Source organism: Pleuronectes platessa, chromosome 11 (genome assembly GCF_947347685.1).
Source record: "Pleuronectes platessa chromosome 11, fPlePla1.1, whole genome shotgun sequence".
Lineage (NCBI taxonomy): Eukaryota > Metazoa > Chordata > Actinopteri > Pleuronectiformes > Pleuronectidae > Pleuronectes > Pleuronectes platessa.
Window position 1 is genome coordinate 3928283 of NC_070636.1, and position 26550 is coordinate 3954832.

Genomic DNA, 26550 nt, shown 5'->3' on the forward strand with positions numbered 1-26550 from the left:
TCGTTTGTTACAGCGTCATGAAGAGTTGAAGGTGGGAGTGTCACCACATGTAAATCTGTTCTGTTTTCATGTTGGTTTAACTGGCATAGACCATTTTCCTAAGCGTTTACAGTCTCAATCGCAGGTTCCAAGTCTTCCTCATTGTAGCATGATGGTACCACTTAGAGTCAATAGATGAAAAAACATTGTATGCAATTGGGCCTGGAAACCATATGAACAACAGCAACTCTCATTCAATGGCAGGTGTAGCCTCCAAGTCGTGCTCCTGTATGACTGCTTCTGGTTTCAAGAAGGTAGTTCACAAACCAATTGTTGACATCATGGGGGGCTGCGACTAGTTAATTGGGGATTTGGGCTGTTTCTACTGGTTTCTTGTAAATGTAAGCTGGACGCTGCTGGACTTTGTGACTGAGAGAGGAACCTGTGTTAGAACGATCAATAAAGATTATACAAAATACAAACACTTGATGAATTTAAAAACTGAGGAACATAAAACTTCACAAAATCTAACAGAAATAACTGTGGTTAAAATAAAATACAAGTTCTCAAAATAATTGTGTTGTTACCTGAAACCAAAACATTGTTGAAAGTCACGCTGAAGATAAAATAAAACAGGACAATCATTTTGTGTTCTCTGGCTGTTTGGTTAAACCTTGTTTCAGTGGATCATTGTGTTTTCTTCAGTCCATCAGCAGTTACACCTCCTCTATGAGTCAACTCCCTCTTCTCTCAACTTCATAACTGTCATATCAACTCTCACCACATTTCGGAGTAACAGCAAGTACAAATACTGCCCCCTAATGAGAGGAGGGTGTGTGTGTAAGGGGCTGGGAGCTGATGAGAGAACCTCATGTGCAGGTTTTTGTACAGAGGAGCAGATGATGTGTTTCACTGTGTAAACTAGCAGCACAGAAATACACTGCACTGCTGTTCAGGTTCAGTCCTTCAATTGTTAATGTGACATTCTGATCTTTATTCGCGTTCCCGTCCATTTGCACACCAGATCCAGGCTCGAGGTTTTGAATGTTTGCATACATGTATCCTAGGAGCTGAAGCTCTCTGTTATTTATCTGCTTGTACCAGAAGATTCTATCGTAGCTGTCAATACTGTGTGAACAGTAGATTTTGGCTGTTTCTGTTGGTTTCTTGTAAATGTGAGCTGGAAACTGCTGGACTTTGTCACTGAGAGAGGAACCTGTGGAAAAAAGATAAATGAAGTATTTAACTACAATATGAGAATGAACACTTTGAAAAAAAGATTAAAATTGTCACTTGCAGTGCACCTGCAATATTACATAGTGAATACAGACATGAATAAACATATCTTTAATAATTATGTTCATATTACCTATAAGCAGAATCTAGTAATCATTTTGTATTTCCTCAGAGTTTAGTTCAATCCCTTTGAATTTAAACATTAAGGAACGCAGTAGTTTGAGATCATCTCGGAACATTATTTCATTACCTGAGACCAGTACTATATTAAAGGTCATGAAGAAGAGTGTGATCATCTTGTCGTCTTTCATGGCTGACTTTAGGAACGATCATATGTGGTGTGTTTTCATGGCTGCATATGCTGTTCTTCTTAAGTCACACCTCTGTTTCCTGGTAACCCGTACACACACCATCCTCTTCCTGTACCACCTCGTATGACTGCTGTGCTGTGCTGCAGTGTTAATTTTGGCAGCTATTTTTGATTTAGTCTTAGTCTTAGTCTTTTGACGAAAATGCATATTAGTTTTAGTCACCTTTTAGTCATTTTAATCCTTCTTAGTTTTAGTCTAGTTTTAGTCGACGAAAACAAATTCCATTTTAGTCTAGTTTTAGTCGACGAAAACAAATTACATTTTAGTCTAGTTTTAGTCGACGAAAACTAATTCCATTTTAGTCTAGTTTTAGTCACATTTAATAGCCACATTAAACTCCTTTTCTAAAAACATATAGCTGCAGCCTAATAGCTTAAAAATATATATTTAATTTTAAATGTGAAAACAAAAAGGGAGAGCAGGTCAGACTGGAGCCGGACACAGAAACTGAACATCGGTACAAACCAACTGCAGCTTCTGCTCTGATGAAGAAGCTGCGGCGCTGATCTCTGAGCAGCTGAGACCATAGAAACTCTGGTTTTCACTGTTTCCATAGTTAAGAAGCAGTCGGTCACTGAGAGGCTGCTCCACGAGAACGCGCTCTGCTTTCACTGTGTCTCTCTGAGCGAGTGCGCGAGGCGGGGGGCGGAGCTACGGACCGGAGCGCTATCTGGGGCGCACACACACACATACACAGACACACACAGACACACTCACTCGCCCGCTCCTGATACTTCATGACGGCCTGATACGATGATGTTTTAAAAATTATTGTGACTTAGTCAACCACCAACATTTTCGTCTCGTCTCGTCTCGTCAACGAAAATTAAAATAGATTTCGTCATAGTTTTTATTTTCAAAGATTCGTTTTCGTTACGTCTTCGTCTCGTCTTCGTCATGGAAAAAAGGTCGTTAACGAATATATTTCGTCATCGTCTTCGTCAACGAAATGAACACTGCTGTGCTGTGTACTGAGGGGTCCACTAAGTGGCCCTTAACTCTTATTTTGTCAAACCATTGTTTTAATAATCAAGAATTATCTTTCATAATGAGAGCTTTTCCAGAACTCTTGCTTTCCTGCTTAAATTCTGAGGGGATTGTGTTGAAAGGTTAATGGAATTAAAATGGGGACAAAGATGGAGTTTAACAATGTTCTACACCAACCCAAAAAATATTTACCTATTTCATAACAAAATGGCAATGCCTCTTTTAAATGTAATAATGAAAGAATCGGTACATCTGCTACTGTTTGACCCCCTCGGTGTGGCTGCATTGTCTTGTCGCACTTTTAACTTTGTCTTTTCCATGTGTAGAATTTTATGTGACATCGCTTCCAGCGGTGAAACCTGTGTATAACAGTTGATGGAAATGCTAAAGTAGACGACTCTAAAACTCTGTCATCACCAAAGCAACAGGTGAACTCTGTAAAACAACAACTTCTTGTTATAAGTCACCTTTCTTCCAAACATTAACAAGGAGCTGAGGCGACCATTTTGGATCAAGTCTGTGTAACTGTCAGGTTAGTTGCAGAGATCTGAAGAGTTGTTGATGGGAGTGTCGCTGCAGTTTGTGACGTTTGATTCTGCAGCTGTATTCAAATGTCTGGCAGGAAATCAAAAAGCAACTGGGAGTATTTATGATGCTGGAGGTCCCCCTATAGCATGTGAGAGAGAAGGATGGAGGAGTGCTGGCATTGCACTGGGGTTTTTGTTAATCTACCATGTGAGTGTGTGTCACTGTGTTCACTGACTGCACAGAAATACAAGCCTTTGTCTTCTGGCACCAGATTCTTTACTGTCAATGTCCCACTGAGCGCATCAGGCTTGGTGGCTGAGAACTTCTCTTCACTGAATCCATTTTCATAGTCAGGCTTTGTTTTTGAAACCATCAACAGTATTTCCCTCAGCGTCTCTCCCGGGAGCTGCCTGTACCAGTACATCTGGTAATAGGAGACACCCTTGGTGTGGCTGCAGTTTATTGTTGCATTTTCCCCCGTGTGTTTCCATAGTACGTGTGTTTGGTTGACACCGTTGCCATCAGACAGACCTGTGTGTTATTAATGTTACATTATCAACACACAAAAAAAAAAGATCAACTATCATAAGAACATGAGAAATTTGATGTAAAATTTTAATATTAAGTGGTCGATTTGTATTGTTTATTACCTGAAGTCCACAGAAAAAGGACACATAATATGAGAAGGTCTTGTTTGATGGTGGTAATATCCATGTCGGTCAGAAAGTGTTTGAGTCCTCGTTTGTTACAGCGTCATGAAGAGTTGAAGGTGGGAGTGACACCACATGTAAATCTGTTCTGTTTTCATGTTGGTTAAACTGGCATAGACCATTTTCCTAAGGCGTTTACAGTCTCAATCACAGGTTCCAAGTCTTCCTCATTATAGCATGATGGTCCCACTTAGAGTCAATAGATGAAAAAACATTGTATTCAATGGGGCCTGGAAACCATATGAACAACAGCAACTCTCATTCAATGGCAGGTGTAGCCTCCAAGTCGTGCTCCTGTATGACTGCTTCTGGTTTCAAGAAGGTAGTTCACAAACCACTGGTGGACATGTTAGAGGGCTGTGACTTGTTAATTGGGGATTTGGGCTGTTTCTACTGGTTTCTTGTAAATGTAAGCTGGACGCTGCTGGACTTTGTGACTGAGAGAGGAACCTGTGTAAGAACGATCAAAAAAGATCAGACAAAATACAAACACTTGATGAATTTAAAAACTGAGGAACATAAAACTTCACAAAATCTAACAGAAATAACTGTGGTTAAAATAAAATACAAGTTCTCAAATTAACTTTGTTGTTACCTAAAACCAAAATATTGTTGAAAGTCAAGCTGAAGATAAAATAAAACAGGAAAATCATTTTGTGTTCTCTGGCTGTTTGGTTAAACCAGGGGTGTCCAAACTTTTTATCCCGAGGGCCACATACAGAAAAAAATTCGAAGTACTGGGCCACTAACGTCGCCATGCCCCCCTGCCCCCGAGCGGACTGTTGACAGTGCGCCTCAATCACTTAGCGGCGTTCTGAGGGACAGCTGGCAGGTCAAACTGAGAAGTAAAATACAGTGGGCCTTAGTTCATTACATTACAATTCATTTCGCTGTTGCTTTTATCCAAAGCAATTTACAATCAGTGCATTCAAGGGTAGGGGAGAGCGAGTTAATGTGAGACATCGGGTAGTTTGACAGAGAAACAATGTGCAGGTAAGCTAGGGTGTGCAAGAGATCACATGAATCATAATAATCATAAATGTGCTTAATTTAACTATTACAACATGTGTTGTTATGGTAGTTTTAAAGTGGAAAAAGTAAGTGGATCACCTTATCCCCTTGATTTCTCTGGTCTGTCTCACTTTACCCCTAAGCTGGGGTAGATTGAGACACAACACCACTTTTTTTTAAAACAATCATATTTTCACTTCCCTTTGTCCTGAAGACATTCTGATCATTTCCATTGCTAGGAAATATCCTGAATTAATGGGAAATTTGTAAGTTTTACTGATAAATAATTTTAGCTCGCCTAAAGGGGAGCAAATGTCAAAAATGTCTCACATTACCCCGCTCTCCCCTACCCGAGGGTACAAACCCAGAACAACAAGAATCAAGAAAGTACAATTGCTTCAAGAATAGAGCAAGAGTACAAAGTGCTATAAGTAAGTTCCATTTAAGTGCTACTAAATTGCTAGTTTAAAAAAAAAAAAAAAAAAAATATATAATTTTTTTCTTTTTTCTAATTTTAATTTTATTGAGGCGGGCCAATTTAAAATGGATGGCGGGCCGCAGATGGCCCGCGGGCCGTAGTTTGGACACCCCTGGGTTAAGCCTTGTTTCAGTGGATCATTGTGGTTTCTTCAGTCCATCAGCAGTTACACCTCCTGTATGAGTCAACTCCCTCTTCTCTCAACTTCATAAATGTCATATCAACTCTCACCACATTTCGGAGTAACAGCAAGTACAAATACTGCCCCCTAATGAGAGGAGGGTGTGTGTGTAAGGGGCTGGGAGCTGATGAAAGAACCTCATGTGCAGGTTTTTGTACAGAGGAGCAGATGATGTGTTTCACTGTGTAAACGAGCAGCACAGAAATACACTGCACTGCTGTTCAGGTTCAGTCCTTCAATTGTTAATGTGACATTCTGATCTCTATTCGCGTTCCCGTCCATTTGCACACCAGATCCAGGCTCAAGGTTTTGAATGTTTGCATACATGTATCCTAGGAGCTGAAGCTCTCTGTTATTTATCTGCTTGTACCAGAGGATTTGATCATAGCTGTCAATACTGTGTGAACAGTAGATTTTTGCTGTTTCTGTTGGTGTCTTGTAAATGTGAGCTGGAAGCTGCTGGACTTTGTCACTGAGAGAGGAACCTGTGGAAAAAAGATAAATGAATTATTTAACTACAATATGAGCCTGAACACTTTCAAAAACAGATAAAAATTGTCACTGGCAGTGCACCGGCAAGATTACATAGTAAATACAGACATAAATAAAGATTTCTTTAATAATTCTGTTTATTTTACCTATAAGCAGAATCTAGTAAATGAACAGGACAATCATTTAGTATTTCCTGAGTGTTTTTTTCCCATTCCTTTGAGATTAAACATTAAGGAACACACTAGTTTGAGATTATCTCTGAACATTATTTCATTACCTGAGACCAGTACGATATTAAAGGTCATGAAGAAGAGTGTGATCATCTTGTTGTCTTTCATGGCTGACTTTAGGAACGATCATCTGTGGTGTGTTTTCATGGCTGCATATGCTGTTCTTCTTAAGTCACACCTCTGTTTCCTGGTAACCCGCACACACACCATCCTCTTCCTGTACCACCTCGTATGACTGCTGTGCTGTGCTGTGTACTAAGGGGTCCACTAAGTGGCCCTAAACCCTTATTTTGTCAAACCATTGTTTCAATAGTCAAGAATTAACTTTCATAATAAGAGCTTTTCCAGCACTCTTGCTTTCCTGCTATAATTCGGAGTGGATGTGTTGAATGGTCGATGGAAATAAAATGGGGACAAAGATGGAGTTTAACAATGTTCTACACCAGTGGTTCCCAAACTTTTTACAGTCTCGTACCCCTTCAGACATTCAATCTCCAGCTACGTACCCCCCCGACGCACGTATACAGTCTATAACACTTGAAACTTTGAAATTGTCAGGGATTTCAGGACTTATAATAATCGTAGACGACAAAATAATGTCATCTACGAAATTCTTAAGGATCAATTAATCGATTGTCGATTAATTATGCCCATCCCTAGTTTTGACTAACGGTCACTAACCTACCTGTAACTTTTTTTGGCAGTGTAATTATTTTGCTGAATATGGGTATTTTTGGCAATGCGAGTTGGCTATTCAGACTATTTAATATTGCACGATTATTTATAGCTCAGTTTGAAAATGTAATGGGCTTTTTCACTTTGAAAACGCAGATAAAATGTTCTCCCCACGTACCCCCTGAACCACTTCGCGTACCCCTTGGGGTACCTGTACCCCAGTTTGGGAACTGAGGTTCTACACCAACCAAAAAAAGATTTACTTATTTCATAACAAAATGGCAATGCCTCTTTTAAATGTAATAATGAAAGAATCTGTGCATCTGCTACTCATTGACCCCCTTGGCGTGGCTGCAGTGTCTTGTCTCACTTTTAAATTTGTCTTTTCCATAGCGTAGAGTTTTATGTGACGTCTCTTCCAGCGGTGAAACCTGTGTATAACAGTTGATGGAAATGCTAAAGCAGACGACTCTAAAACTCTGTCATCACCAAAGCAACAGGTGAACTCTGTAAAACAACAACCTCTTATTGAAAGTCACCTTTCTTCAAAACATTAACAAAGAGCTGAGGCGACCATTTTGGATCAAGTCTGTGTAACTGTCAGGTTAGTTGCAGAGATCTGAAGAGTTGTTGATGGGAGTGTCGCTGCAGTTTGTGACGTTTGATTCTGCAGCTGTATTCAAAAGTCTGGCAGGAAATCAAAAAGCAACTGGGAGTATTTATGATGCTGGAGGTCCCCCTACAGCATGTGAGAGAGAAGGATGGAGGAGTGCCGGCATTGCACTGGGGTTTTTGTTAATCTACCCTGTGAGTGTGTGTCACTGTGTTCACTGACTGCACAGAAATACAAGCCTTTGTCTTCTGGCACCAGATTCTTTACTGTCAATGTCCCACTGAGTGCATTAGGCTTGGTGGAGGAGAACTTCTCTTCAGTGAATCCAGGTTCATATTTACGGTTTGTGTTTGAAGATATAAACAGTATTTGCTTCAGCGTCTCTCCCGGGAGCTGCCTGTACCAGTACATCTGGAAAAAGGTGGAACCCTTGGTGTGGCTGCAGTTTATTGTTGCATCTTCACCCGTGTCTTTCCACAGTACGGGTGATTGGTTGACACCGTTACCATCAGACAGACCTGTGTGTAATTACCGTCAAGTTATCAACACACAAAAAAGGAAAGATCTACTATAATACGAACATGAGTAATTTGATGTAAAGTTTTAATATTAACTGGTCTATTTGTATTGTTTATTACCTGAAGTCCACAGAAAAAGGACACATAATATGAGAAGGTCTTGTTTGATGGTGGTAATATCCATGTCAGTCAGAAAGTGTTTGAGTCCTCGTTTGTTACAGCGTCATGAAGAGTTGAAGGTGGGAGTGACACCACATTTAAAGCTGTCTGTGTTTTTCATGGTGGTTAAACTGGCATAGACCATTTTCCTAAGGCGTTTACAGTCTCAATCGCAGGTTCCAAGTCTTCCTCATTATATCATGATGGTCCCACTTAGAGTCAATAGATGAAAAAACATTGTATGCAATGGGGCCTGGAAACCATATGAACAACAGCAACTCTCATTCAATGGCAGGTGTAGGCTCCAAGTCGTGCTCCTGTATGAATGCTTCTGGTTTCAAAAGGAAAACTAAAATGGTGGTTTCAAGAAATAAGTTAACAAACGAATGGTTTACATCATGGGGGATTGTGACTTGTTAATTGGTGCGGTACAGATCAGGCTGGGGAGGACAGATTTCATGTCCAGTTATTTTTTCTATGTTGATCTTAAAAAATAGAAGGCATTGCCTGTAGTACTCAAGTAAAAACATAACAACTAGTGACTCAATCCAAGTCTGGCTTTTATCAACTCAGACGTTATGTTCAGCACAGCCATAGCCTGTTATGACAAAATGTTGTTCAACTTTTGTGACGTGATGACCCCAGAAAAGGTCCAAATGAAACATCAGTTTATAAGATCTTCAGTTTAGCTGGAGGCTTCACTGCAGGTGTTCAGCTGCCTGAACATGCTGTTTGTCTGGGGTTGACTCTGAGGTTTTTGTGTGGACTTGGGAAGACTCTGCAGCACTGTGGCGTCTGGCTGCACAGAAATACACACCACTGTCGCTCAATGAAAGATTAGAAACAGTGAGGTTGGAATGTTTACATACATCTCCTTTAAGGCTGATTTTTCCTCGCACGCCAGCCTCGACGTACAGGAAGTTTAGATTGAGATGTCCCAGGTACTCTGGAGCTTTGTCTTGCTCCTGTTTGAACCAGAGAATGTTCTCAAAGTTGTCTGTGTCGTGTGAGCAGTCACTGTCCACAGATTCACCAGTTCTCTTAATGATGGAAAGAGGTGTTTGGACGATACGTTTGGTGTCAAAGGCGCCTGTGGCAGAAGAGATTTTAAGTGCTAAAATTATTATTATTATTATCGTCCTCTGCTTATAAAACTCACCCTTGATCCCTGGGACGTGAAGGAAACAAACAATGAAGACAGTGAAGATCATATTTAATGCATTCAGAATGGAGACTCTTTCATCAGCCCCCCACCCTGCTCCTGACAATTAGGCTTCTGTGAACGAGAGCAGATCAGTGTTTCACCGTTTCATCACTGTTAAGAAACAGGGGAGGTGTCAGTGCTTTGACCTGGAAAGCTGCAATGTCAATATCTGTGATGTTAGCATTGTTAGGAGCGTACAGTAGGTTTTTAAAACTGAAGTCTCTGTATTTCAATCATTTTCTTTTCAGCAAGTGTTTAACTTGTGATGATCAGGCTTTCAGTGGAATGCTTTATGGTACAATGATTATGTGCAATTGAGTTTGACTGTTCTATAACTATGTGGAGGGTATAAACACGCCTTTGTCTACAATTGATCAGCTCAGACTTCGGGGGGCATCTTTGAGTTAGATTTTAAAACAAACTTTATTTCAACTACAACAAACAGTGTTGTGTCAGAATAGGTTAAAACTGTGACAGGGAAGTTGATCATATCTTCAGTGGAGCTGGAGGCTTGACGCCAGGTGTTTGGGCTCCTGAACATCCTGTTTGTCTGGGGTTGACTCTAAGGTTTTTGTGTTGACTTGAGGGCACTTTGTAGCACTGTGTTGTCTGACTGCGCAGAAATACACGCCACTGTCGCTTATTGAAAGATTGGAAACCGTGAGGTCAGAGTATTTTTTGCCATCTCCATCAAAGCTGATTTGTCCTGGTAGGTCGTTCTCCAGCAATGCCATATTCCGATTCAGATATCCCAGGTACTCCATATCGTGTTGGACTTGTTTGTACCAGAGGATGATATCTAAGTCCTTTATGTCGTGTGAGCAGTTGATCTCACTGTCAACAGATTCACCAGTTCTTTTAAAAATGGAAGGAGGCTTTTGGACAACATTTTTGGTGTCATAGGCCCCTGTGTGGGGGGGGGGGGGGGGGGGGGGGGCAGGAGAAATTAAAAAATTCAGAAATCATCATCAACTTTGATCTTGTCTTACTCATGTTGTTGTTTCTTACCCTTGTTTCCTGGCAAATGAAGACAACAAAATATGAAGACCATGAAGAACATGTTTGAGACGTTTTCCGTTCAGGTTCTGTTGATTCAGCTATCGGGTATGAGAGTGCTTCAGTATCACGGTTAAAGAGGGTGGTGGCAGCCTGGGCGGGGAAGGAGGGGGGTGTTATATTGTAATGAATAAGTAGGTCTTTGTTAAGGTTTGTGTCCCCCCCCTGCTGGTGTAAAAAAAAAAATGATGATTTTAAGCGGCTCTCTCCAGCTTTTGTCTCTAATAACATTGGTTTATTCTGCCTATGTGCTTTAATCAACAAACTAACTTTCTTAGGCACTATGATGCCTAAGAAAAAAAGACCTCAAAACCTGAGCATGCCATTACAACACATCTTTACTGTGACACAGACTTCTTTTCTGCAGTCTTGCAAATTAATAACTCGGCATTAAACTTGACGTGACCAATAAAAGAGAAACGTGGCAGTGCCTGTGTGTGTTTGGTGTTTGAGGTCCCTCACAGTAATCCAGATGATTGGTTCACGTGATCATATGAAAACTGTGCACTGTAGTTTTTGTTCAACTGTCAGGTGTGTCTGTGCCACTGTGTCGACTCACAGCACAGAAATACAAGCCTTTATCCGCTGGCTCTACATGCTTCACCGTCAGTGTCCCACGATGAGCAACTGGTTTTTCGACTGAGAATTTGTCTCGGCTGGAATCTCCGTAGTCGCAATAGCTGCCAAATACTGCTGATGCGATGTGTTTCATAGTTTCTCCCGACAGCTGCTTGTACCAGTACATCTGGTAGTATTCATTGCCCTTGGTGTGGCTGCAGTGTATTGTTGCATTGTCGCCCCTTTTCTCCCACATTGAGGAGGTCTGCGTGACATCACTCGCACCAGTTAGATCTGTGTGTTAAACAGTAAATTTTAATGTAACAATTGTCAATTTCACCTGTCATCCCTGAAATAACAGCTAGTAGCAGACGACTGTGCATTGATATCCATCTCCTCTACTTTACCTGTCATACAAAACAGAATGAAACATAAGGTGACATCCTGATTGATCACGTCCATGTTCTGAAGGTCAGAGCCTCAAATGTGAGTGGAGACACACACTTGAAGAGGTGAAGGTGGGCGTGTTTCTGCTGCTGTTATAAATCTTAACGTGGTTAAAGAAAATGTGATCACACGACAGAAACACTTGACTTGTTGCATTGGCTCCCTGTTTGCTTTGATATGAAGATTTTATTTATCATATTTAAGTCTGTACTCAACCAATTCTCTCATCGAGGATTTACTAACTCGCATTTTATCAGAAACGTATTTTGTTGTTCATCAGAATTTGTTCAGTTTGATTTACATCTCCCGCACGGTCAAGTCCACTAGATGGCACTGTTTTCCTACATAAGTATTAAAAAGAAGTTATTAGAAGCTGACTTTGACTGAACAAGTGCAGTAATTTAAATTTAAATTCTTCCCTCTGGTCCTCTTCAGGGGGTTTCCGCACATCACTGTGGAATACATTGACTGCAATATTCATTCACATAGCTGTGGTTGGCTTTCACAGACGCTTTATGAGTGTACACAGTTCAGAGATATGTGAGATTTCACAGGCTAATAATGAACGTCCATGCTGCCCTGTCTGTGCTGCAGGAACATGAGACTTTTCATCGGTGCGACTGGTTCGAGGGGGAATCGGGAACAGACGTTAGCTTCTCCTACGTACGCTGTGGGATTTAGAATCAGGAGTGATCAGATTCAATCACTGTTAGGTTTAGCACAGTAAAACACACAAACAATATTATCTTATTGGTAATATTTAGTGTGATAAAATTCATTTGAGACCTTGACCCACTTGACTTAACATATTTATTTACAAAAATGACAATCCAGCAGGAACAGGAACTCCAAAAACATTCTTCATGACATGATGTTGAGGTCTGTGTGGCTTAACTCTCTTTGTGTCCAAAACCTTCGGCCAATCAATATACTACAGAGAGAACAAATCCAATTTTAGTCGTATAGTAGTATATACTGGACAGTCTGCTGCTGTTTGCCTGTGAAGAAATCAGGACACACACAACCTTCTCTCGTGACTCAATGGTTCCCTCCTGGTGTAACCACAGTTTGTCTTCTGCCATGGGACTGCAGTTCACCAAAATTACTGAAGAGAGTTTGTTTTTTGTTGTCGTTCGAGAAACAGTTCAACTTTTTATTGTACGATTTTTTTTACTTGATACTACTGAACAGAAATGGCAGCATAGACAAAATTCGAAACCTACACAAATTAAAACAAAAAACGATTTGGTTTATTACCAATAAGATTTGGTAAAAGCATTTTTGGCAAGAATTGGGTGAGCTGACCCTTTAACAGTGTGACCATGACCAGATTTAGAACCGGTCCGTCAGTTGAAAGTGTTGAATCCAATCTTGTTGTGCAAAGGAATTTCCTCCGCTCCTCTGAACTCCTCTGCAATGTCGTCAAATGTGCGTCCTTTTGTCTCCGGGAGGCGAAACCACGTGAAGACGAAGGCGACCAGAGCCATGGTCATGAAGAGCAGGTAGACGAACTCCCCACAGATTTTCTGTTTATGAGAGGGACAGGCAAATATTTTTTCATGATCGAGTTATTTGACCTTTATTTAACAGAATAGTTTTATGCTATAATAATGCAATCTTAAAGAAACACCTTGACTTTGACTACACAACAGTGCCCTCTGCTGGTACACGTGGTGATTACCCCTGCTGGGCTCTGTCAGCAACCGATTAAACAGTAAAAGCAAACAAGAAATCCCCTGTAAAGTTTCCCCTGACGTTTTGCTCAGTCATACAGTATAAACCTACCAGTAATGGAGGAAAGAGAAGTGCCAGAACAAACTTCCCGCCCCAGTTGAGCATGCTGGTGAAGGCCATGGCGATGGGTCGGGCCGGCTGGTCGAACAGCTCGGCAGCGATGAACCAGGAGATGGGACCAGGGCCCAGCTCATAGGCTGAAATCAGGCAGAAAACCAGCAGGACCAGCAGGCTCCGCAGCTGTGGGGCCAGGTACTGGACGGTGGAAGAAAAGTTACTGTAAAGTTAGACGCGTATTATATCTTGACAGGACATTCTTCAAATGTACTGTTTTGAAAGGCCTTGTATATTCCTTGAAAGTTATTAATTATTACATCATAGTACTCAAAAAGGTACCACAGTCTATATTTAAACCCCTTTAACCATTCTGGCAAGTGTTCAAATTTGCCATCCTGCATATCCAGTATTAGAAAATAACCTTTTTCCTAAATGATATGATCTTACCAGGACAGAATCAACTATGGTCATGAGTAAGTTGCACACAGCAATGGAGATGAAACCAGTCAGCAGCAGCCTCCTCCTCCCTGCCTTTTCCATCAGGAAGAACTGGAGGGGAAAGAATAACACAGTGGTGACTTCGCTCATCCAGCTTTTTGAATCAAAATGCAACATTATCCTGTCGTGGTTCAAGCTGTAAAACCATTCACCAGGAAACGCTGACACCACTTCATCTTTAGTCCAAGACTTTAGTGCAGCTTGAAAATCAACAAAATGTGAATCAACTTTTGGTTTATTTACAGTTAATCAACCAGATTATTGAGTTAATGCTGAGCAGCCATGTTATAACAGATGTAAATCATAATGTTACTATGATCAGCAGATGTTGTACTTACTGCAACCAAGGTGAAGGTCACATTGACTGCCCCTACGCCCAGAGTCAGGTATTTAGCCTGGTCAAAGTTGGCCTGGAACATTCTGGTGGAGTAATTGATGATCTTGAAGAATAGAACAGAAGTGCACTTTAGGTTAGAGAGTTACTGGGGAAACTTTGTGTTTTTTAGGAATGGGGGTATGTGACCCACTGCCCCAGAATCAGAGTGGTAGCTGGGGAGAAGGGCTGAGGCTGAATTATTTATTGAGGAAATATCACAGAGCGGCAGCTAAATATTCATCTCAGTCAGCAAGTCATGCAGAAGCCGGAGCTTCACCTTGAGAATATTTGTTTTACATTCACAAAGGCCACAGTATCATTTGTTAAAACCAGTTCACATTTATGAAAGTCTCATCTATCAAATCCTTGAAAAAGCTTTTAACCAGTAAGACCTTTCGCCTTTGTTAAAACTTAACACAAAAAAAAACAAATTATACGCCATAGGACTCACCGCGTTGAATCCGGACAGTTGGCTGCCCAAGTTGACGAAGAGGACGATGATGATTGGCTGCTTGTATCTGCGCTTCTTGAAGAACTCATGGATGGTGACACCTGTTTGAGTGTGAGCGGCCTCTTCCTTCATCTCCTCCAGCTCAGCAGACACCTTCTCCGTGCTGCCTCTCAGCCTCAGCAGAGCTGCAGGGTCAGGGTGTGAAGAAGAATGCAGAGATCAGACTACTGACGAGGGGTTTCAGGAGATTCAGGAGCAGTGTGTTCTTTTAAATTCACAAGAACCTGTTCTGTACTTTCTAGGAAAGGAGGGTTATGTAAAAGCAAGTTATGTCCCCTTTAAAAGCATTCTGATGTTTGGATTCCTGGAAGTCAGCCACAAATCTAAAAGCCGGTAATAAACCTGAGTTTCATAAAACTCCAGAGACAGCGGTACCCACCAGCCTCGGCCTTGCTCTCCTCTCCGCGGTTGAAGAGCAGGTATCGAGGGCTCTCGGGGCAGAAAGGAAGCACCAGGTACTGTGCCAGCGCGGGTACAAGAGACAGGGACAGCATCATGGCCCAGTGGTGCTCTGTACCCAGCACTGTCTCCAGACCAGCCACCTGCAACAAACAGGATTGTCCCACTCTTTCACTTTATATCCACATATTTACATTTGAACCATAACAGTCACAATCTTGTAGAGCCTTTAATATGATAACACATAACTGACGTAACTGCTGAATCCCTACAAATGGCTGTTTTTTGACTAATCCTTCACTTTATCACACACTCAACCCGTTGACTCGATACGAAAGACTTCCAGCTCCCTCCTCACCATTCCCACGAGGATTCCCAAGGCAAAGGACACTTGGTTGAGAGTAGCGAAGGCCCCCCTGAGGTTGGTGGGGGACACTTCCTGGATGTACAGGGGATTGAGACTCATCACGAGGCCGCAGAACAGGCCGAACACTAAGCGTCCCAGGATGAGGACTTCAAACGACTCGCTGGCTTTGGATGCGCACATCAGACACGTTCCCACCACGGACAGAGCGTTCACTATTAGGATGGAGTTACGCCTGAAGGGGATGAAGGGAGAAATGAAAAGATAATGTTAATTATGGGAAGCATGAGTAAAGGTTTCCGTCTTTCTTACCTTCCATAGGAATCTGCCAGAAATTTGACTCCCAGGGAACCAAGCAAGGCTCCGAAGTCCTTAATGCTGACTGAGAGGGACCAGAGCAGAGTCAGGCTGTGGTCGGAAATCGTCTGGTTGTGTCTGGCTCTCCAGGTGTGATTGAAGAACTCTTCAATGATCTAAACAACCATTGCAAACAAATATATGATTAATAAAATCATTGTAATCAAGCTTGTAGTCAGACCTTTATTTAAAAATCTATACCACATCAGGTTTTTTTGAAAATAATTGGATTCCTCCAGGAATCAAAAAGCTCAGATCTTTGAGGGGGGCTTGTTAAAGTTTTTTGAAAAATGTAGAAAATCTTCAGGTTTGTTTTAAGGCCTAATTCAAATAAAAGTGAAATACCAAGCAAATAAAAATTCACCTTGGCTGGAGCGTTGATGTTGCCCGTGTGGTATCCGATCTGCAGGGAGCCCAGCACCGCCGCCAAGATGGAGGTCAGGAGCGTCGCGGTCAGACGGCCCTGTGCACACACCACGTGGGGGGTGAGTGACACTTATTTAAAACTCTTTTAAATGCTCAGTAGTTCGATTTTTACTTTTCCCACCTTTTTATGTGCAGCAAAAATACAACCACACAAAGTTAAATAAACAGTAGCTAGCAAAAAAACGTTACACTCATAAGCGACCACATGATTATTTGTAAAGGTCAATGGTGACAGGAACCACAGTATTTTCACACACTCTCCACATGTTCAGAATTTTAATTAGCACAAGTCAGTGTTAATGTTCTTTCTGACAGACCGTGTTGAAAAGTGGCTAAAACCAACAAACCTCCTGACACGCCATTTGTTTCAGTGAGACCGCAGCGTCACTCCCTCGGGGTTTAGGTGCATTTACTTTCTTATACCTTCCTCTGCTGTGAAAACAAACAAACAAATGAAGCCAGAATTAGAAACCGGCACAAAGTTTTTGTCACGCAGATAATACACATGTGATAATATAACAGATTTCCTACACAAATTTGATATTTTATAGATTTGTCAATGTCAGTTTTATTTATATGGCACATTTAAAACAACTTGACCAAAGTGCTTTACAAAGTAAAAGGTACAACAACAAAAGACAGCTATATGTAATGAAATTAAAATACAAATGATAAAAAAAATGTTATAAACACTTCTTTTCCCGTTATTTAATTTTTTTTTCCCGTGTTGTGTTCATTCATCAATATGTCTAAACTAAATTCAGTCCATATAAATACACATGTATATATTCTGTCTATGTTTGATCTTTACGTCAACCTGACTGTGCTGCACTTTCAATATCAATTCAAGAGGTGGCATTCAAAATAATGCAACAATAATCAACAACAATTGTCGTTGTAAAGTGAAATCACAAATTTTAAATTAAATTCAATTAAAAAATATGAATTAACAGGAGATCTTCCCTCCAAAAGTGCCTGTTTTCATCAGTGCATTATTCTTACACATACAAAAAGATATGTGAAACATTCCAGCCTCAGTAAATCTTGTATTCATAGTTTATATATATAATAACACCTGCATGCAGGTTTTGAAATGTTCTCACCGGTTCCTGAGCGTCACACGTTGATCTTCGTCCGTGTATTTCCAACAACAGTTTGACTGGGTACATTTTCCTGACTGAACATGCAGACACCACCACTGCAACCTACGTACACACACACCCACACACACACACACACATGTATACGCACACATGGACATGCACATGCACGATCACCCACACACAATGATGAAGTCACACCTAGCTGGTGAATGTTGGGCAGGCTCGACAGAATTGCAGCTGCAGGCCTCCTCTGCTTCTCATGGATCAGCTGATGGACGTCCTGAGTTCTCACTGACTGAGGAACCAGTGACGTGTGTCTGTGTGTGTGTGTGTGTGTGTGTGTGTGTGTGTGTGTGTGTGTGTGTGTGTGTGTGTGTGTGTGTGTGTGTGTGTGTGTGTGTGTGTGTGTGTGTGTGTGTGACCTGTTCCATGTGCTGCGATGATGATCATGTGACGATGGCTGCCTCATATCTTCAATTGTCTTTCTAGGAACTTCATAATGAAACATAGTTTGTAGCTTTGAATCTTTCACCTCTTTGTAAATTATGGACAAAGTCAACATTGAGAAACCTCCTTGTTACAATGGCATAGTTGTATACGTTGCTATTATATTGGCATACATACAAAAAGACGACCCATCTCACAATGCTGTGACAATTTAAAGGGGTCAAGGATTTAACAGACAGCACCAGAATTACCCTGTCCTCTTCCTCCTCCTCCTCCTCCTCCTCCTCCTCCTCCTCCTCCTTGTGTGGGTGTTGGTCGACAAAGGCTGTGTGTATATAAGCTCTGGAAGAATCAGCTTCTAAAATCAGGATAAAATGATCACTGCATTTAAATATGGAAGCCATCTTATAACCAGGTTATTCTGGTTCATTATGGTGTGTTTATATTTGTGCATTAATGTGTTGTGTGTAGGGTTACAAAATTCCGGGAATATTCAAAGTTGGAAACTTTCCATGGGAATTAAGGGGAATATACTTGAAATTGTGTGGGTAATTTATACTAACTGTATTTACCTTGTCATATACAGACAGAAATATAAAAACATTTTGTTTTGTCAAAGGGTGATTTGAGCCCTGAGGAAACTTTGGGCACTTGATTATATGATGATGAATAGATGAAGATGAATCGTCTTTAAAAATATTTTACAATTGATGGATAAATGAATAGAAATAGGCTAGATGAAGAGATGAACAATCCTGAATCAGCATGTTAATATATTTTCCCCAGTAATATCATTGAAACTTACCTGACTAGTCCTGCACACTACAGCAGGCCTCAATAGCCCTGCTGCAGTGTGCAGGATGCTGGGAATTATCTGTGCATGTGATGGAGAAATGCACAGTGCAGGGTTGAAATTCAAATTGCAGAATGTGCTGCATTCCATACATCTTTAAAATAGAGTTTTGAATGATGTTTTTATTGCTCAGCGTTTAGTTGGCGTATTTATTTATTTTCAAAATTCCCAAAATTCCCGAGCTCAATTTTCCCATGGAAAGTGTCCGGAAAGTTTCCGGAAATTTACCGGAAAGTTGCCACCCCTTTGCAACCCTAGTTGTGTGTGTGAATTTGTGCGTGGCCCTGTAGATGTTTTGTGTTTGTGTGATCACTGAATATAAAGAGCTGTATCCATTAATCGTTTGCAGCTATTATTTTATTTCCGATGAAGTCATAAAGTTCTTAAAAATCCTAATTCTCATTAGGCCAGTTTTAGTGTTTAAATGCTGATGAATTGCACAACTTCACTGGCTTGTGTCGTCTTTCTTTGAACTCGGCTTCACGTGGATCAGTGGAGATTAATATAAACCAGTCTCATGAAACGACTTCTACATGTGTATGTTTGTATTTTGTGGACATGTGTGAATGTGTAAAAACATCTTATCTGTATGTGCGCACATGAGGAAACATCCACTTGTAAAATATACAGGTTATAAGTGACGGAAAGATAAAATCATGATGTTACACACACACACGTGCGCACACACAGACACACACACACACACAAACACACACACACCTGCCTCCTTACCAAAGCCAAATGGGCAGTAACAGCTTTTTGCTGCTGAAGCACTGAGGAGACAGATGAACCTAATCATTGGTGAGGAAATATTCCATAACCTCACCACAAACAACACAATTTGTGCATTAAAATATTCTCATCATAAAACCTAATAAAATGTGTAGAAATAATTGGTCCAAGAGGCCTGGAAGTCATTATTTATTAAAGCACATTATTTTAAATTAACTAAATATGCTGCTCTGACTTATATATATATATATATATATATATATAAAATACTTGTGTTGAAGGGAGAGAACAAAAGACGTTCCCTAAAGGTTAATACTTCAAAAATATCCATCCTTCATCCGTCCATGTTTATCCTTTGAGGGTTGAGAACAATGATATTTCTTTGTTTACCATGTTTTTGTAATTTACTGTCAGACTTTGGAGAACATAGAACAGTGCGCTTCTGAATCCCTCATAATAAAACTGAATCTCTGTAGTATAAAGTAAATGAGAAATAAATCCTGCTTTATTTGTATTTTATAAAAACCAAAAGTTTCAGCAAACTGGAATTGACTCCTGCGGCCTCCACCAAGGAGATTGTGTGTTCGTCTGCATTTGTGTCTGTTAACATTCCAGATCTAGTGTTGGGCCTTGGCTGAGAGATTTGATATAGATGTAATGGAAACAACTTAAATGTCACAGGACCTAAATCAAATCTGTTAAGCTCCTGAGATGAACCTACAAGCACAAACATGATGATCTCCAAACAAGGAATAATAGTTTTCATCTGGGGGTAAAAGGCGTTGTCCACAAGCAAGCTGTGTTCTTGCAGTTGAGTTCTTAATTAGCATGTGGACACGCCTGTGTGGAACCTGACCTTTGACCTTCTGAGCCCTGGCCTCCTGGAAGGCAAAGCCCCCCCCCCGACCCAGGTGCTGCCGAACAGTGTACACAATCATCCCCCCACCGCTAATGTTAAGCTATCACACAAACTAATGGTCCTCTCTAATTACCTGTAATGGTGTTTGATGTGGTTCTAAGTGTTTCAATGCACATGAAGCGAAAGGAAAAAAAACAGAATTTGTGTTGTTGGCGAATCCCCGACATCGACCTGCGTCTCACACTGACCCACATGATCACTGTTTGCTGTTTGTTAATATGTCGGTGTTTGAAAAAGCCATAAGATCGTTAGTCAAGATTGATCCAACTACTTTTCCAAAAAACTTCCTTAATGACTTAACTGTCGATTACACTTGTATCTTTAAATTATTCATGTTTGAGTCTTTTGAAGAAAGTAACCAAATTCCACAGGGACGTATTCAAACTAATAAACTTAGTCAAACCCTAAACCTAAGTCTAAGCTTTGTTGTCTTGTCAATTCAATTATTGTTTCACCACTAACCTCAAGTTTTGCCTTTTGATCAATGGTTGTACAGTGTGGTATAAACAGGAAGAATAGGTTAGACAAACTGTTTTAAACTCTGGATTTTACAATATTAGACATGCTGGAGTAAAAATGTGTGTGTAAAATTGCGTGAAAGTTTATTTATTTTCATATTAGGGGGGTAGCACAGAAAAATGACCAATGACCCTCCTCTGAGTGTTAAATAAAAAGTTATAAATCTCCTTATACAACATCATGCAGCACCTGCACTGCCCACACGTCACCTTCAAAACCCCAAATTCTTCTGTCCACCAATGAAACCCGCCTACCCTCCACCCCCGACTTCAACAAAGGAGAAAATGCACACACACACCAACACACATACATGTGAACGCTCTCTCTAAACCACACACACATGCACATACATCCCTAAGCAGCTGCGTCATTATAAAACTCTTTTGAACTTCACACTGGAAGTCAAAAGCCACATTTGTCAGTACAAGACAGATGTACTGCAGCTGCCTCTGGGCTCCAGTTTCATCTGTGATACAAGGCTCGCTCCCCACACTACCACCCCCACTGGCTATCTCAGCCCGGAGCCCTCTTCCTCCTCCTCCTCCTCCTCCTCCTCCTCCTCCTCCCATCACGCACTGACAACATCCGCACCTTTGAAGTCTCATCACTAAATCAGATCGCTGCTCAAAGATCTACAGGCCGAACGGAGTCCATGTTGGTAGAGAGGTTCTCAAATGGGCGGGAAATTAACCTCACCTATTTAAATTGCAACCAGATAGTCTACTCTTAATCATTTTTAATCTTCAATAACCAGATCTATGTATTTTTCTTGCAGAGTTCATCAGAAAGGATTCCCCTTCCCCCAAAAAATTAAAATGTATTACAACACATTGCTTTAAAAATATTTATTGTAAGTTCATGAAAATTGATGGGTTTGGCAGATGGTGTTTAGTGTGCGTGTGTGTGTGTGTGTGTGTGTGTGTGTGTGTGTACACCTGTGAAACCTGCAGTGAACTACCTTCACCGGTAGGGCTCAGTATTGAGTTCTTCCAGCCCATCTCTTATCACTTCCCTCTGCTCACTATTTAAATAGATGTGGTGTAAACCTGTGTCAGATTTTGGGCTTTTTCTTTTCTTTGTTTTTAGATTTAAAAGAAATATCACAACACTTTTCTTGATATTTATCGAAATCGACTGATACGAAGATTTGTATCTATATATAATTTATGTCTGTATCGCTGAGGAGGTTGTTGCTTTAGTTGTTGATTGCGGACATTTCTGTTCCACATCTACAAGTGGAACTGTGAGAAGCAGAAGAAAATATAATCTTCCAGTTTCCTAATAACCAAGATTTTGTAAAGTACTTTTGATCAGTTTTGAGTCGTGGAAAAATATTCTTTCTGAGGCCCCTTCATTCTCAAAACCTAAATCATGACCCTACCCAGGTGGTGGTCTCATTGTTTCTGGTTCGTTCTATTGTTCTGTCTTTTTTGTGTCTGTAGTGTCACAAGTTCAAATAGGTCAGGACAAGTATTTAGGTTTTCACTGCAGAGCACCTCAGGCCACATATTTAACATGTGACTGATTTCACCCAAAGACAACACAACCCTGTGCTTTGGTTTCCAACTCAACGATCTCTTCAGTTAAGAATGAGAAAAGGATCATCCGAACATCTTGAAGTGGTCTTGACAATCTGTGTCGGGCTTTGCAGTGGAAAAAGCTCCTGATGAGGAGGAAGACAATCTTGGCTTCTTGCTGTCAGAGTGACAGTCTTCTATAATCCTCCCTCACTATCCATTCCCCATCGGGATGAGCAGTGATTACCAGCCTGCCGGGTTGTTTTAGATCTCGCGTATAATCTGCAGCGCTCACAGCGTCTGGAAGCACTTCAGCAGACACACACAGGTCTAGTGTTCGAACCAGGTCTGACACAGGCTCTCAGGAGACACTACACAGCCCGTTAAGACAGACAGGTTGCTTTTCTCCGTCTTGGCAGAACTGTCCAATCCAAACTAAAGACAACTGGGCTTGTGCTCGTAGCGGATTAAGACCCTGATACTATATACGGTGTTTTGACCGTGTAGTGACGACAGGAATCAGAAAACAAGCCAAATAATAATAATAAAAAGTCAATTAACCTGACCACGGATAAAATAAACTCCGCTCTGAGCTGATAATGTAGAGTCTGGTGTAAGCATTTCAATGTTGTGAAGTAGCTACTGTAGCCCTAATGTTTGACATGATGTAAACACAGAAAGTATATATCTTACAATGGAATAACAGCGAAGAAAGTGAACACCAAAATGCCCCCACAATGCAATTTAGTAAAACAAACAAACAAATGAAGGTTATTGTACATATTTACAATAGGAGCCATTTTTGTTTGTGTCTCACGGCCGTCAGCCACTGCGGTGACTCAGAGCTCAGAACAAGCAGACAAGCATTCAGACCACATTAGCACACTCTCAATTCTCCTTTCTTCAAACTCAATTGCTCCCAAATGTGAGGAATACATTTTATTTTTCACATTCCAAAACATGTTCATAAAGTTTTTCCTCCCTGCGCAGTCACGTTCCTGTTAATTGGACACCCTGTGGGGAGGGGGGGGGGGGGGGGGGGGGGGGCTCTGTCTTACACAAGGTGGCAAAGCTCCAAGTACGCACAGTGGTGATTGTTTCACAGAGCGGGACTCGCATCAACTGTTGGAGGACAGACAATGAATGTGTTTGCATACACAAAATGCACTCTTGATATTACTGGGCAGACTCAAATATTTATTTTTAGGTGCTGGCTTTTGTAAAACGCCACATCTTGTTAACAATGACAGGAATAAAGTTGAGTATGGCAGCTGAACTGAGCTGATATTAGTGGGATACCTCCCCATATAAACATCTTACTTCCATGGATTCAGTCGTCTTCTTTTCCCGGTACTACGAAGGATATTCAAAACTCAAGTCTCTGGACTCTATTCTGTTTTGGAAAATTAACCAAGGAGCCAGTTATTTGTAGATGTTGTTTTCTGGGTGTAATGGTTGCAAGTATAAGCTCATGAACTCTTTAATGACCACACGTAAAAATTCAATAGCAAAAGGGGAATTCAGAGTTTTCAGGTTTAACTGCGTAAAATCAAACAGACCCCACATCAGTGTGATAGGAACCACCTAAAATGACCACCTTTGAGAAAAAAGAAATTTGACATTTTAGTTTGTTCCATGTCCCAGCCACTCATGAACGGTTATTTCTTTGAGCCGTAATTATTTCATTGTTGTTGTTTTTTTAGCACAAAACCTTGAAAACAAGTAGAAAAACATATTGTGCAGACAACATGGTAAAAACTGAGGAAACCACTAAGTACATACGACAGTTTGTACTTGTGAGTTTTTTTTTTCTGGATGCAAAAGTAATACTTTAAAGTGAGCTAGTAAAGTAACTAGCTTACTACTAACTACCATCTAGCGTTTTCCCAACACTTGTCTTCAGTAAACAAGGAACAGACACATCAACTGCCAGATTTTGTTCACAAAATGTTAATCCTTCTAAAAAAATGTCTGTACAGCGCAAGGGGGGGGGTTCATTCAGCTAATTCTGGGCTGATCACAGTTTAACACTAATGAATGCGTTTTTGCTTAATTTTGCATGTTCACATACAAATGACACATTCGTTTGAATTGGTCCAAATCACGAAGTAGATTTTTGAGTGTGCTCCTCTGTAGTGCACTGCCACTGCCTGCTTCTATATGTATCAGGGGACACGGATGTTGTATATTTTAGTGGAAACATGGACGTACTTCCAGTGGAGAGCCGGTCATTTCATCTCTTAACAAATATATTCATCGTTCTTACCGAGACACTTTCAGTCACTTCAGGGGAAAACAACACGTACAAACAGGACAAATGTCAAACATCGGGAGGAGAAAGTGCAAATATTTTGGCGCTGCTTCATTTTTCTTTTCTTGTTTTTCTGTTGTTTTTTTGTTTAACTCGGGAACGTCATAATTTTTCTGCTCCATCTTTCTTTTTCCTGTCAGCAAGCGTGCAGATGCCTTCCCTCTGGGCCCTGTGCTCTCATCTCAGCTTCTAGATCCTTCTCGTCTCACACCAGACGACCTACTGGGAACAGAAAGAGGAGAGGAAAGAAACAGGAAAGTTATTTACTTTGTCAGTTTTGGTGTGCAGGCTACAAATGGGCTCTTCTATGGCAACACAATGGCAAGCAAAAGTAGATCTGAATGGACTCACACACACATTAAATAATGTGTGTAACATTCATTATGCATATTTACATGGACGTGAAGCTAAAGGTAAAAGTCCCTGGTCACTAACTAAAGAGAATTTTTACACCACCAAGCGACTCATGTGTATATTATCACACGTGCACGACACTATGTCGCAACAAAGCTACAACTCAACGGCTCTCTGAGGTTGTGTGTTGCGTTGCATTGTTGCTGACCAATCCACCAGTGGGTGAGAGAGGCAGAAAGAGGGGGAGAAGGAGAGCGAGAGAGGGAGAGATGGGTGAATTGCTTAGATTGCTTACAGATGGTTATTAGAGACAGGAGCAGAGGTCCTCCTGAGTGCAATGAGAGTCTAGGCTGTGTGTCAGTGTGTGTGTGTCTGTGTGTGACTTTGTATGAACCTCTGTATTTGTTGCAGTGCATGACGAGCCCGATCTGTGCATGCTCGTCATGTTGAAATGCGTTTGTGTGAATATGTGCATAGTATCTTTGTCTGCGTGTCCCATGGTCTCAAGGTTGTGTACATGCAGTGTGTGTGTCAGTGTGTGCATGTGTGTGTGTGTCTCATGGGGGTGGGGATATGCAGGTGCGGTCTGTGTCGGTGCTGGTTATGTTAGCCATGAAATAGAAGTCCAGCTGATTTCACTACACTCGCTCAGAGCTTCTGTCGTCGGGGGCGAAGCGTTTACTGCCGGAGTCAAGTATTCTGTTCCAGCTTTAAAGCATCACGATCTCTCCACAACTCCATAAATCCACATGAGTGCGTCTCTCGGTGAACGTTTTCACCTTTTACTTTAAGTGTGTCGGATAAAGATGAGAATAAAATATTATGGCCACCTATGCTGGATCCGGGGGACTACTGTTTTCAAATAAAAGCAGTATATAAAGGTTTCACATTATTATTTTAAATACATAAAATCCTCAAAAAACAGTCCTAGCTACAGCCACATCTGTTCGGCATGTAGTTCATAAACATGTTGTGTATCTGGCTGGAGTATGACTTGACAGACGAGGGCATTAAATGAAACCTCTTGAGTGTCTGAAACTGGAAGCACTTCCCTGCAGGGAACTTGAGAATGTTCAACAAACCTGATGGTAATTTGTCCATTTGACATTTTTCATGCACCAGTTGAGGTTCTGGTTTGAGCGTGGATGACATTACAATCTCTTGTGACCACAACAAATATGACAAATTTCATGGTGGTGTTTAGATCTTTAGATGTCATGCCAAAACTAACAATATTTCATATATCATATTTCAGCTGTTGTTTCCCTGTGTTGATTTAAAAAAGATCAGATCTATATCAAAGACATAAGGAATGCTCAACCGATTTTATTGCAAAGTTGATGGAATCGTGGGATATGGACCAACAAAGAAAACATAACATTTTGTAGTGGATCCAGATACGGTGGCAGATCCAGTATTTTTAACATTCAACATTGCAAGATCGATTATTCTCGAGAAATAATTCAGAGATCTTTATGGGAAAATCTGGTAAATGTAGGGTGCTAATATCTTTGAACAGGGGGAATTGAGGGTAAAGATCCAGATTTTGTATATCAAAAATAAGTATTTGTAGGGGGGTGATCTTGATTTAGTTATTGTGCAGTAAAAACTGTCCTTTGAATTCCTCTTGCCTGTGTTTA

At 40.9% G+C, this 26550-nt stretch overlaps 2 protein-coding genes and 1 long non-coding RNA gene across 3 annotated transcripts in view; all 3 read right to left on the reverse strand.

Annotated features, from left to right (window-relative positions):
- Positions 1 to 3115: 3115 nt before the first annotated feature.
- LOC128450420 (uncharacterized) lies at positions 3116 to 6381 on the reverse strand. The gene is made up of 3 exons (XR_008340006.1): positions 6251 to 6381; positions 3752 to 4261; positions 3116 to 3632 (listed from the first exon to the last, which is right to left on the reverse strand). It is a non-coding gene; the product is annotated as an uncharacterized LOC128450420 (long non-coding RNA).
- A 6398-nt stretch (positions 6382 to 12779) lies between these two features.
- On the reverse strand, positions 12780 to 20228 carry LOC128451011 (solute carrier family 2, facilitated glucose transporter member 1). Its single transcript, XM_053434782.1, has 10 exons — positions 20147 to 20228; positions 16094 to 16224; positions 15685 to 15845; positions 15367 to 15607; positions 14989 to 15151; positions 14550 to 14734; positions 14061 to 14162; positions 13672 to 13773; positions 13219 to 13422; positions 12780 to 12959 (listed from the first exon to the last, which is right to left on the reverse strand). The coding sequence occupies exons 1-10, from the start codon at positions 20226 to 20228 to the stop codon at positions 12780 to 12782; spliced, it is 1551 nt and encodes a 516-aa protein (XP_053290757.1).
- A 3062-nt stretch (positions 20229 to 23290) lies between these two features.
- smoc1 (SPARC related modular calcium binding 1) overlaps positions 23291 to 26550 on the reverse strand; it is a 38136-nt gene continuing 34876 nt past the window's right edge. Inside the window, exon 15 of the mRNA XM_053434784.1 lies at positions 23291 to 24778. Within this exon, the coding sequence (XP_053290759.1) occupies positions 24762 to 24778 (17 nt within the window). The 3' untranslated portion in view covers positions 23291 to 24761. The remainder of the gene's footprint in view (positions 24779 to 26550) is intronic.